At 37.8% G+C, this 13,401-nt stretch overlaps 1 protein-coding gene across 2 annotated transcripts; it reads right to left on the bottom strand.

Annotated features, from left to right (window-relative positions):
- Positions 1 to 381: 381 nt before the first annotated feature.
- Positions 382 to 11,701, bottom strand: LOC131154934 (B3 domain-containing protein Os01g0234100-like). Of its 2 annotated transcripts, none has more exons than XM_058107776.1 (7): positions 11,395 to 11,701; positions 11,209 to 11,295; positions 3,212 to 3,243; positions 2,964 to 3,105; positions 2,652 to 2,858; positions 1,526 to 1,616; positions 382 to 1,446 (listed from the first exon to the last, which is right to left on the bottom strand). In XM_058107776.1, the coding sequence occupies exons 1-7, from the start codon at positions 11,497 to 11,499 to the stop codon at positions 557 to 559; spliced, it is 1,554 nt and encodes a 517-aa protein (XP_057963759.1). In that variant the 5' UTR covers positions 11,500 to 11,701; the 3' UTR covers positions 382 to 556. The 2 variants fall into 2 exon arrangements, with proteins under 2 accessions (XP_057963759.1, XP_057963760.1); XM_058107777.1 differs by lacking the exons at positions 11,209 to 11,295; positions 11,395 to 11,701 and adding exons at positions 8,531 to 8,788; positions 8,999 to 9,367.
- Positions 11,702 to 13,401: the final 1,700 nt, after the last annotated feature.

Below are 13,401 nucleotides of genomic sequence, written 5' to 3'. Positions count from 1 at the left end.
TGAAAAATTAAAATTTAAAAAATAGAAAATATTTTCCCAAACTCAAAATAATTCTTTTTCAAACGTTCAAGGAATTTTTTTGTGAAACATGCTGCATCTACTTTTATTTTTTAGGGGAGAAAAGTTCATTTAAAAAAATAAATAAATACAAAACGAGGCCGAAAGCAATTTGTTTTTTTACCACTCCACTATTTCATTCTGGATCATAAAAACTTCATATTTCAAATCATTTTTAATTTTTAATATCTTATAATAGAGATCGAACAAACTCACGTTTTCTAAAACCACCTATAATCTTTATTAATAGGGAAGAAAAAAAATTGTCCCTTTTATTATTTTTATTTATTGGGAACATTTAATCATATTGTAAATAGAATATGCTTTCCACAACTAAAAGGGTCCTAAGATTTTTTTTCCTTTGTGAACCAATATATTAAAGGTCATTTTGTAATCCCTATCTTACTTCTAATTCCAAAGAGATCGGCTATATGAATTCTTTTAAGTCAATTTACTTCTACTTAGATACCATTACTAAAGTCGCAGCCAAAAAACCTCATCAGTCATCACACCAAGGGGCATTTGCCTCTTCCAGGAACACTAGCTCATGCTTCTTGCAGTTCTTCTCCAAAATCTCATTCTCAGCCTCAAGCCTTTCTGCCTCACCTCTCAATTCCAAAAGCTTCAATTCCAAACTCCTTATCTTCTCTCCGACCGAGGCTCGCGCCACTTGAACTTCCTTATGCCTCCTAGTTTGGGCAGCACCCTCGGACTCAAAAGCGAGGTTGACAAGCTTCTTCACCCGAAAGCGCATGAAACCAACATTCATGCCCAGCATCTCAAAGCTCAACAAAGTCTTGCGCCAGCTCATGTAGTCTGCCCAAGAGGTGGAAAGCTCACAGCTTCTAATGGCGTTGGATATATTAACCGTCTCTGAAATTATTGTTGCAGCCAATTGGCAACTAATGTTTCGGAGAAGACGGTCGTGGAGAAATGATCTCCGAGTGCGGCAGAGTTCGTAGTAATTGGTGAGAGTGTGACCCGTGAGCTTGGAGCCTATTTCCAAACCGTTCACGAGAACGACAAAATGCTCTATGCATTTCACTTCGTTAAAATCAAGAACGGGTCCGGGAGACTTGAGGCCTCCAAGAACTTCCGACTCCTGAGTCATGATCCTCACTGCACGCTCTGGCTGATGAGTCTCTGCTGGAGGCTCAACATCCACATCTGGTGCCACTGGGGTATTGTTTTGAGTATCTTCTCGGGCGAACTCGGGAGACCGAGATTCCACTGGGTTATGCTTTTGAATATCTTCCTGAGGAATCATCTTAGGGGCCGGAGATTCCACTGGGGCATTCTTTTGGATATCTTCTTGGGGAATCTCGGGCGACTGAGGCTCCAAAGAGTACTCTTCATTTTGTGTATTGATGTTCAAATTTTCCTGTGCATCTGTGTATTGGAGTTCAAAAATTCCTCAGGCCATTCATACATGTTGAAGCAAAACAAAGAAGCAAGCCAAACAACTTACCAGAGCTAGATCCATCTGTAGAGGCATCCAAATTCAGAAGGCAAAGAGTCCCATCCATTTCAGCTAAACCATTTCTCCTCACTATGTACACCTATTAAAAAATGTGACACAAGAACTAAAGCAGTGAAGCGTACTTTCTACAATTAGAAGTAATAGCTTTTCATGGATAAGAAAGTCATGAGTCAAACACTACCACCTGCATGCGGGAAAATGAAGCATATTTATATATTAACAATTAAGATGATCCTTGCTCTAAATTCCAAACAAAAAAAATCTACTAATTCCTTTCTGTCAAAAAAGTACTTCTCTCTATGTTTACCCCTTCCCCCAGTAGTGTTTGATGCTTAGGATCTTCTTGTTCGGGATTGATATCCTTAACAGTAGATACTAGTGTAACTATGCTTAGGCTTAGCTTGGCCCCTTATAGCCTTTACAAAGGAACTTTTAAAGAAGAGCTGAATTGTTGCAGGCCTTATAAAAGCTGAAAAGCTGTTTAACAAAAATAGAATGACTCATGCTCTCAACGTAAAAAAAAAAATCATGTCATATAAATCATCATTTGGATGAGCCTCACTAACATCTTCACTAGATTTTCAACCCAAGCACAAAATCTTTCTTTTCCTTTTTCAAATGATAGTATTTGATACCTTTCGGACACTCGACTAATCCTCTGGAATCATGAGTTTGTCCAGTACCCTTCTTCACTTAAATCAAGGTATTATCTCAAATGGAAAGTCGTAACGCCCAAGACTCGAACCCTATCATTTTAACCAGAAGAGCCTTGAATTTACCATTTGAGCCACCCTTGGGGGACAACAGAAGCACTAAATCTTACCAATTTTTGAAACAAAAATACAATTAGAATAACTCAAAGCCACATAAATTCAACCCCCAAACAAAATCATGTCCTGTGAGTCATCAACTGGACAGCCTCACTAGCAACTTCTTTGGATTTTCAACCCAAGAACTAAATCTTTCCTCCTTTTTGAACCATTTATGTGCACAAAGTACCCTCGTAAAGGAATTAGCTTTTATGATGGATGGCCATTGAAATCAAGAATTTACGGGAGCATGTGGATCAGAAGAATAATATTATATAATGATCGCAAAAGATTATACTAGCTACCTTAAACTCAGTAGGCCTGACTAGCTGGAAGACTAAAACATCTCCCACAAGTAAGTTGTGTGCTAAGGAAAATCCCCTCCATCCACCACTCAGTCCTCTCTTGTCTGCAAGATAGGTTATGTTGTATTCTTCCCCACTTTCATCTACCACTACAACAACGGAATCATGCTTGGGCATATGCAAATGACAGAACTTCTGAGGAATGCCCTGCAGTCAAACAAACAAGAAAGCTCGTATATACAAGTCTATGCAGCAACCTCAGTTTTAATTTTTAAATCAAATTCTCCAACATGAAGTAGAATCTGAGTATACCATCCAAAATCCGCGAGCAACGAAAGATTGGAGCATAACCCTTATAAAGCTTGGGAATTCAGTTTCTAGATTTGCTTGGAGTTCTTCTGCTCGCTTCATGACCGAAGTCCTGGCTTTAAGATGTTTATACTTCTGTCTCTTCCTGCAAGTAAAACATATACAGATGCAGCATTAATTGTCCCAAGAACTTCTATTTCCAAAATGTTGAAAAAGATTGGAAGGCAACTTAAATAAATAAATTCGCAGACCTTCTATGCATCCTGGAATTATCAGAAACGACCTGTTCAAGAATTCACAGAAAATTTGGCAACCAGCATCAGTAGAGTCTATAAATCAAACACCCAGAAAAATTGGACAGTGCAGCCAAATTCATCTAGCAGGGAGTCATTTATATGAATCCAGTGAGCCACAAAGCCAGTCCAATAACAAACTCAAATTTGTTTCAATTTTTTTAGCCATGAGGCACGAATTTCCTAAGATTTTTGAACATCATATGGTACATCTCCCAACACATGAAAACAAGAAACATTTCCACGGCCGTTGTTCATAATTTTAACTACTTTAACTTTGTATTCCTAAGCAACAATGCAAGCAGCAAAAACATTATCAAGCCCCAGTTGGCGAAGGCTGAATGACCACTTGGAACTAAGTTGATCAATTGTGTTGTGCAAATTAATGCGCAGCAGAAACCGATCGTGCTATGCAGCAACTAACGATGAACAATATGGAAACACAATCACACAAATAATAAAGAAAGCAAATAAACACAATGATACAAGAATTAAAGTGGTTCGACAATGTGCCTACGTCCATGGGAGCAAGAGGTGGCTGAAATTCACTATCTATCAAAACCAGGGTTACAACATTGTATTTATGCTAACCCTACACGAACAAAATGATTAGAAAGTTCCCTAAATACCCTTGTATCAATCCCCGAAGGATTTGCCTCCGAATCCCTAACCTATTGATCTTCACAATTCAAAATTAAAAAACAGCGCCGAACAAAACAGTCAACGGTTTCAGACAATCGTCGACAGTTTCTTACTGAGACTAAACCGTTGATGTAACCGTCGACTGTTTCTTACTGAGACTGAAACCTTTGATGTAACAGTTGACTCACTGTGCAAACAGTCGACGGTTTTCTTCTGTAGACCAGCTTCCTTATTTTTCCTCATCATGCTTTCTCTGTGCATGTGTTCCACTCAATATGAGTCACATATTACAACAATTTCCACCTTGGCGAATATTCATCCACTAGAAGAAAATGAAAACATAACCACAGCTCCACAAGGGACAAGAGGTTAGGACGCCTCCCATCTCGCAATTGGAGACGTTGATCAAGTCCAAGCAATGCTTGAACTTGTCCGTGGTAACAAACTTTGTCAACATATCCGCTGCATTCTCAGAAGTGTAAACTTTCTCAAGCAATAGTACACCAGAAGAAATCAATTCCCTGACCCTGTAAAACCTCACATCTATATGCTTGGCCCTTGCATGATATACCTGGTTCTTTGCCAAATAAATGACGCTCTGACTATCACAATGCAACTGAATTCTACCTTACTGAATACCCAGCTCCTTGACCAATCCTATAAGCCACAACGCTTCCTTGGCATTCTCAACCATTGCCATATTCTCTGATTGAAGATAGTGCAACAAGAGACTGAACCATGGACCTATAACAAATAGGTGCTCTTACAAGGGTGAATACATACCCTGTGGTAGACCTCCTATCATCCAAGTCCCCTACATAGTTTGTATCGACATATCCTACCACTAAAGGATCATCCTGTTGTTTGCTGAATATGAAGTCATACTCTGTAGTACCCCTCAAGTATCTAAAAATCCACTTGTTTGCATCCTAAAGTTGTCGACCCGGATTTGAAAGAAACTTGCTCACCATACTGACAGCTTGTGCCAAATCCGGTCTTGTACAAACCATAGCATACATCAAGCACCCCATTGCACTGACATATGAGACCTTTGACATGCCTTGAACGTCATCGTCTGTCTTTGGGCATTGGGCGGTGGACAATCTAAAATGATTCGCCAATGGTGTACTAATTGGTTTTACATTATTCATGCTGAACCTTTTCAACACCCTCTCAACATAGCTACGTTGAGATAACTGTTAACATACACTTGCTGCTCCTCTTTATTCAACTTGGTTATCATAATCTCCTAGAAGCTCTATCCCTGTGAATCTTCATCGCAAGTGTCTTCTTGGCCATACCCAAATCTTTCATGTCAAATTCTTTGCTCAACAAGGTTTTCAAATTGTTAACCTCAGTCATACTCTTCACAACGATTAACATGTCATCCACATAAAGCAACAGAAAAATAAATGAACCATTATCAAGACTCTTCACATAAACACAACATTCATACTCATATCTCCTGTAGCCTATCCAGATCATGTAGGAGTCAAAATGCTTGAATCATTGCCTCGAACACTACTTCAGCCCGTAAAGTGATTTCCTCAATTTACAGACTAGGTGTTCCTGTCCAAGCTGATTGAACCCTTCTAGTTGTACCATGTAAATCAGTTCCTCCAAGTCCATGAAGAAATGTTGTCTTTACATCCATCTGCTCTAAATGCATATCGAAATGCACCACCAATCCCAAAACTGCCCTAATGGAAGTATGTTTGACCACAGGGAAGAAGATCTCATCGTAATCAATCCCTTTCCTCTGTTAGTAACCCTTTGTTACTAGACAAGCCTTGAATTTTTCTCTTTCTTTTTCAAATACTACTTCTTTCTTCCTATACACCCATTTGCATCCTATCGCTCTCTTCCCTTCTGGAAGCTTCACTAACTCCCATGTTTGTTTCTTATGCAGAGATTCCATCTCCTCCACCATATCACCCATCCATCTACTTTTCTCTTAGTTGTGCAATGCCTTTTGAAAAGTAGTAGGATCCCCGCTACTACTAATGAGCGCATAAGAAACCAGATCATTAAATCCATATATAAGGAATGGATTGATAGTACATCGAGGCTTGTCTATAGCTATACTGTGGTGATTCTAGTAATCTCCTAAGTTAGGAATCCATGCATTCTGAACAATGTCATCTCTACCTTGAGTTTCTAACTCCACCTGCACCACATGCTCATTGCTACTGCAGTTTTTGGCACCTATTTCTCTTCTTCTTGAGTATGCTGCAACATGACTTTCTCATCAAAAACCACATCTCTACTGATCACCCCCTTGTTTGCCTTTAGATCCCATAACTTGAACCCTTTCACCCATTTTTGATACCCTAGAAAGATACACTGTCTAGACTTTGCATCAAGTTTTGATCTCTCCTCACTAGAAATATGCACATAGGCTGGACATCCAAACACTGTTAAACTAGAGTAATCTACTGCACATCTTGTCCACACCTCCTCTACTACTTTCCCATCTAGTGCTGCCCTAGGTGATCCGTTAATCAAGAAACATCCATATTCACTGCCTCTGCCTAGAAGTTCTTTGCAAGTCTTGCATTCAACTTGAGACACCAGACTCTTTCAACTATTGTTAGGTTCATCCTTTTCGCCACATCATTCTGTTGTGGTGTCTTGCATACTGTGAAATGTCTCCTAATGTCATGCTGCTCGTACAACTCCATGAACTTTGAATTTGTGTACTCAATACCATTGTCGAACCCGAGATATTTAATATTCCTCCCGGTCTAGTTTTCCACTTCAGCTTTCAATAATTTGAACTTGGCAAACATCTCTGACTTATGCCGTATGAAGTACACCCTGATCTTTCGTGAGTACTCATCAATAAGACTCATGAAATACATATGTCCTCCCGTGATGCTACCTTTATTGGCCCCTAAACCTCTAAATGAATGTAGTCAAGAATCCCCTCCGTTTTGTAGGTGGTTGTCTTGAACTGCATCCTATTCTATTTCTTAAGTACACAATACCTGCAAAAATTCAGCTTGTATGTTTTGACACCCTTCAAAAGTTTCTCTTATGAAGCTCCATCATCATACGCTCACCCATATGCCCTAACCGCATATGCCACAAGACAGTACTTTCTTATTCAGACTCTGCGGCTACAGCTACACCTACAACTATGGTACCTAGCAATGTATAGATATTCCTTGGTAATTTCTGCCCCTTCATCACGGTTAGGACACCTTTACTCACCTTCTTTACCCCATAACTAAGGCCATTACAGTCTAAAGTGTCCAACAAAATCAGATTCTTCCTTAACTTTAGTATATGCCTAACATCACACAACGTTCTCACAACGCCATCAAACATTTTAATTCTGATATTCCTTATTCCAACAATTTTGCATGAAGCATCATTTACTATTAGAACAAAACCATAATTTACCAACCTGTAGGTGGTGAACCAATCTTTGTTTGGTGTCATGTGATACGGGCATGTCGAATCTAAGATTCAAGAATCTATGAGACGATATTAATCAGATGATACAGAAAGCATATCCCCGTCACTAATCTCTGAGTCTCCTTCCACTACATTCACAGATTTTGATGAATCCTCTTTATTTTCTGCATTCCCCTTCTTTCTCTCTATAAATTATGGTTTATGTGTCCCTTTTTCCCACATTTAAAACATCGTATGTCCTTCCTCTTCTTGGAATTGGACCAAGATTTATTGTTACTCGGTTAACTCTAGAACTTGCTTCTTTCATGTTCCTGGTTACCCTTCACCACAAACCCTTTGCCTTGTAGATTCTCATTTTTGGCTTTCTTCCTTTGATGAAACCTTAAAATAGCACTTGTGATCTCCTCCAATCCGATAGTTTCCTTTCCCCATATAAGATTTGTAACCAACTTCTCATACGTAGGAGACGTAGGTAGGGAATTCAGTAGCATCAAAGCCTTGTCTTTGTCTTCGATCTTCACTTCAACTCGCTTCAAATCACTAATGATCTAAATTAACACGTTGATGTGTTGGTTCATATCTGAACTCTATGACATCTTAAGCCCATATAGTTTCTACTAAAGATACAACTTGTTTGTCAACAACTTGGACATATACTGACTCCCTTGTTTTAGCCAAATTGCCACCGTCGACGATTCCTCATCCATGACATGATACATCGACAATCAAACAAAGTTTGATAGTCGCCACAACCTTCGCTTCCAATTTCTTCCAACTCATGTCGTCCATGCCTTCTGACTGTCTTCCGTATAATGTGATGTAGGATGGGATTTGTCAACCTAGTCCTACGGTTTTAACCCTCACACAAGCACATACATTCAGAAAAATCTGATTTAAGAATTTGATTAACCAACATAAACATCATAAATCATGCTATCTTTCACAAGTTGTCGGAATTTTGAAAAGGTGTATGTGTTTGTCTAGAAAATAAGTCTCAAGTGTTTACTGACCAAGGAATCTAGTTTTATACGGAAGATGTTAATTTCAAAATCAAGATTACAAGTTCCAAGTTTAACAAACTAATATTCTCATAATTGATTTTAGTTAGCAAGTGTCAATAATGCAATCTAAGGATTCAAACAGGTTATTCAAATATGGGATTTTAAACTACTAGCAATGGTTCACAAAATAAAACAAGGATTCAACCGAATTTACCAAGAGATTCGTTTGGATAACTTGATGTTGTTCCACACGTATTTAGATTACACCGTAAATCCTTCGTACAAGCTTTGAAACACCAAGACGAACGCAGCTATGGAGTGTCAGGTGACTGTGTGGGTGTATGTTGGTGGCGGTCGTGTGGTGTTGATGGAGGCCGTGAGAGTATTAGATGAAGGAGGGGATGATGCAGTCGCTGGATAGATTAGTGGTCTCTCACCACTTAATCTCTAGAGAGAACGTTGTAGCCTCACACTACTCACTCACAAGGAGAGGAACAAGCTCAATAAGTTCAAGCAAAGAAATGCTTCTTCTATATTCAACTACAACTTTATTCTCTTCTTACAATGAGAAGGTATATATAGACTTAGATTGGGGGGGACAAAGCATGGGGGAAACAATCATGGGTTACAAATAATGGGGGGACAAAGCATGTTTGCATTTTACAAAATAAATATAACATACATGCCAAAGGGGGCCAAAATCCCTGTGGGACCAATGAAGCTATGTGGGGCCCACATGCGTCATGGACTCAAACTCGCTTCAATATATCAGCTGGGGTCATCACGCACCAAAAGTCATCTGTGTGGGGCCCACAAGACCATGTGGGGCCCACGTAGGTCTTGAGTTGAATCTTACTTCAATACTTCACTTAGGTCTTCAAGCACCTAATAATCTTGAAATAACATATCCAAGCAAAATATAAAATCAATAAAAGTTTTCAACAAAGAAAAGTCTTCCATCATAAGAAGTAGATGATCTTCAAGTATGATCGTCAATTAATCTCATGTGTTCCTGTAAAACAGATTTAATAATAGTGGACATCGGGAGGTCGTCCACGTGTCATCATATTAGCAAAGGAAATTGGCAAGGCATTTTGATCCCCATCATAATGCCTTCACTATACCCTGTTGCACTAATAAGTCCTTAACCCTCCTCTGTCATAGTCCGAAATTTCCCGAGCCATCGAACTTGATAATGTCAAACTTTACAGAAGAAATCTCAGCCATTGTAACTAAACTGAATCTAATACCAATTTTGTTGTGCAAATTAATGCGTAGCGGAAACCGATTGTGTAATGAAGCAACTAACAATGAACAATATAGAAATACAATCACATAGATAATAAAGAAAGCAAATAACCAATGACACAAGATTTAACGTGGTTCGACAATATGCCTACGTCCACAATGTTGAGAATTCCACCTGTGAGTTTGTCCCACATTGAAAAATTGAGTGGATGATGGGTGCTTATATACATGGTTGTGTCCAATACTCAATAGGCTTAAGCTTTTGGGTCAAGCTGGTGCTCACTCATGTGTATTAAGCCCACCCATAGACTCCTTCGGTGCTAACAAGTGATATCAGAGCCGACGATTTGTGACTCTGGGTGAACGACATTGTAAAAGTTGAGACGTAAAATTAATTCTCTTGACGTGCTAACTGTTGGAGGACCAAGTGTGTGACTGAGGCCAATAAGGATCATCTAGGGCTGGGATGGATCCGAATAGGGTCAAGACGTGGGAGGTAGGATTGGTTCGAAGGCACGTGGAATGCAATCCAAGGCACGTAAGGCACCAGTGATAAGACCCACTTGAACAACTGTTGGGGAATTGGGGTTACACCCATAAGGGAGACAGTTTCCGTTCAAGGGGGAGCAATTGGAACTCACAAGTGAGAGGAAGATTGTTGAGAATTTCACTTGTGAGTTTGTCCCATATTGGAAAAATTGAGTGGATGATGGTTGCTTATATACATGATTGGACCCAAGACCCAATAGGCTTAAACTTTTGGGTCAAGTTGGTGCTCACTTATGTGTATTAAGCCCACCCATAGACTCCTTCAATGCTAACACACGGAAGCAAGCGGCGGCTGAAATTCACTATCTATCAAAGCCAAGGTTACAACATTATATTTATGCTAACCCTACACGTACAATTAGATAATTCCCTAAATACCCCTATATCAATTTTCGGAGGATTTGCCTCCGAATCCCCAATCTATTGATTTTTTTAATTCAAAATTCAAAAATAGCGCCAAACAAAATCATCGACGGTTTCAGAAAATCGTCAACAGTTTCTTATTGAGACTAAACCGTCAATATAACTATCGATGATTTCTTAATGGGACTGAAACCTTTGATGTAACCGTCAACTCACTATGCAAACAGTCAACTGTTTTCTTTTGTAAACCAACTTTCTTATTTTTCCTCAGCATACTTTCTCGTATGTGTTCCACTCAATATAAGTCATATACTACAACAAATTGTTTAACAAATTCCCCACCAACAATAAAAGAGCTCCTAGCTAGATCCATAGAATTGTCCTCATTCAAGACTCATAGCTAGTATGCTTGAATTGCAACTAAGGAGCTAATTTCCACACAAACTAAGGTAAATGAAACATAAGTGTTTGCAAAACAAAGCAAGATTCAAGGCAGATAATTGCTCATATCAACTACTGGGATGAGCACAATTTTTCCATATTAATTAGACATTAATATTAGGGTTTAAAGCTTTCTGGGCTCTGGCCTTCGGGGTTTCATCTAATCCTACCTTTCCCAAAACAAAAACCAACGCAGAAAACCCACCCCCTGAAGCACCATTAAAACAGAAAACAAGCATCACAAGAAGAGCAGAGGAAATGAAGAAGGAAACAGAGTACAGATGCTCCCACTTGCTTCCTCTTCCATGTGGGATCCAAAGGGCTTTTGCAAATCTGAAGCGTCTTTCCTTCAGCCCCCAATGGCTCCTTGCACCTAACCTGGCAATGAAACCAGAGATTCACCATTAGTATTAGGAGAAAGAGTGTGTTTTAATTCACAAAGAGCGTGTTTCAGAGGGAGAGAAGAAAGAGTACAACATCGGAAGCACTGAGAGAATTTCCTCTAGAAAGAGAAAACTGAGCAACAGTGAGTTGATCCATTTCATCCCCATAAGAGTCGCTATCGTCCCACTCCGGCTCCATTGCATCCCCCTGGTTCACTTTACGGCCTTCTTCTCCCCCTGTTCTTCAACAGCCTACCATGACTCCGTGAAAAGCAACCCCACATAGAGAGAGAGCGAGAGAGAGAGAGGAGAAGAAGGGAGGGAGATGCAGAACAGGGGCGGACACAGAAGGTTGAAAGTCGACCGTTCGATTTGAAAATTACCACTTGCGGAAAGGAAAGGTAGCTTAATTTTAATTGTTGGCAGGGGGGATACAGAGTTTGTGATGATCATTGTTTGGCATTATTTGGAATTGGGGTACTGCGACAGCGATCACCTCCCCTGCGTGGTGCAGTGCGAAGAGCCATACACCTCTCTTTCAGAAATCAACGTCCACGATTTGCTCCCTCCCTCCCTCCCAAATTTAACAAAACGACCGCGTTTTGTTGTACAGAAAACGGCCTTGTAGCTCTTTAATCTTTTTCATCTTCTTCTTCAAAACATGAATATTATTTTCCAAAACAAATAAGGCAAGCAATAAATACAAAAAAAAAAAATGCCAACTAGAACCCATTCCAATATATTTTTACTTTTAATTTTCAACCACTATAAGATATTAAAAAAAAACTTGTTCACCCCTCAAATTTAAACATTAATTAGTGATGACAAAATTGATTAATAGGTCAAGTTTGGATCAGACAGTTAATGAGTTAGGTTGAAATAGATAAGGATCGAGTTTACTCATTTATTAGTTTAGTAAAGTATAATTCCGAGCTTACCTAAATAATCAACCAGTTATAAACATGTACTTATCAATAAACATAAAAAATATATATATATTTTACATTTTTCTTAAATATTTCAATAAATGTGAGTTAAAGTTTAAAAGATATTATTTTTTATTTGTTCTTCTTTTCAATATTTCAACAAATGCAAGTTAAATTTTTAGAGAAGCAATACATATTTATCATTAAGTAATTTTTTAATGAAAATAAAATAAAATTATGTATTTTATAATTATACAGTAAATCACAAAATCTATAATTGATAAATATAATTATATGATTCAAACACAAAATAAAATGTGCTCAATTAGGATTTTAATTTGTTTCAATTTTTGAAAAATAATATTTAGTTTTTAACTTTTAATTTTTACTTTTTTTTTTTTTATGTTCATGAAAGGCACCATTGGTAGTATAAAAAGATATCATGGACATTTGGAGCAAACTAGCAGTTAAAACATTGCCCGTCATTATATAATTATTTTCAAAAAACGATGGACCATATAACAACATAAATAGTATAGAATTAGTTTTAAATTTTAATAATAAGATTTTTTTTACATAATTTAAAATTATTTATTAAAATTAAAATTTTAAAAATATGGCAATAAATATGTCTTAAAACCAATTAGAGTTTTTTGGTATGATTGTCGGAAATTATAAAAATGAGCATAAAAAGTAAAAATTAAAAAATTTTAAACCTAAAAACTATATTTCTGAATTGATTTTATGTTTTTATTAATACAAAGACTTAGGCAAAGAAGTGATTTGTAGTTAATTGGATTATTGTGACAACATGTTACCAAATAAGTAAAGCAACATTTATTTTTTTTCCCAATGTTTGAAAATTGAAACAAAGTTTAAAAAAGAAAAAAAAATTGGGACAATAAGTGCATTGTCATTCTTTCAATTGTATTATTAGGGGTAGAAAAACGGATTAGAGGGTCAGGTTTGGACGGATCGTAAATGGATAGGGTTTGAACGAGTTTGAGTTCAGGTTGACCCATTTACTAACGAGTGACTAACATGCAAACTCAAATCAATCCATTTAACAAATGGGTCACAAACAAGTACCCATTAAGAACTCGTTTAAAAATAGAATTTTTTTATTTTAAAAATTTTAAAACATTTCATATAAAATGACATTTAAAAAATAAAAC

This window comes from Malania oleifera, chromosome 5 (genome assembly GCF_029873635.1).
Source record: "Malania oleifera isolate guangnan ecotype guangnan chromosome 5, ASM2987363v1, whole genome shotgun sequence".
NCBI lineage: Eukaryota > Viridiplantae > Streptophyta > Magnoliopsida > Santalales > Ximeniaceae > Malania > Malania oleifera.
Note: the sequence above shows the minus strand (reverse complement) of the source record. Positions and strands in the feature narration are given on the sequence as shown.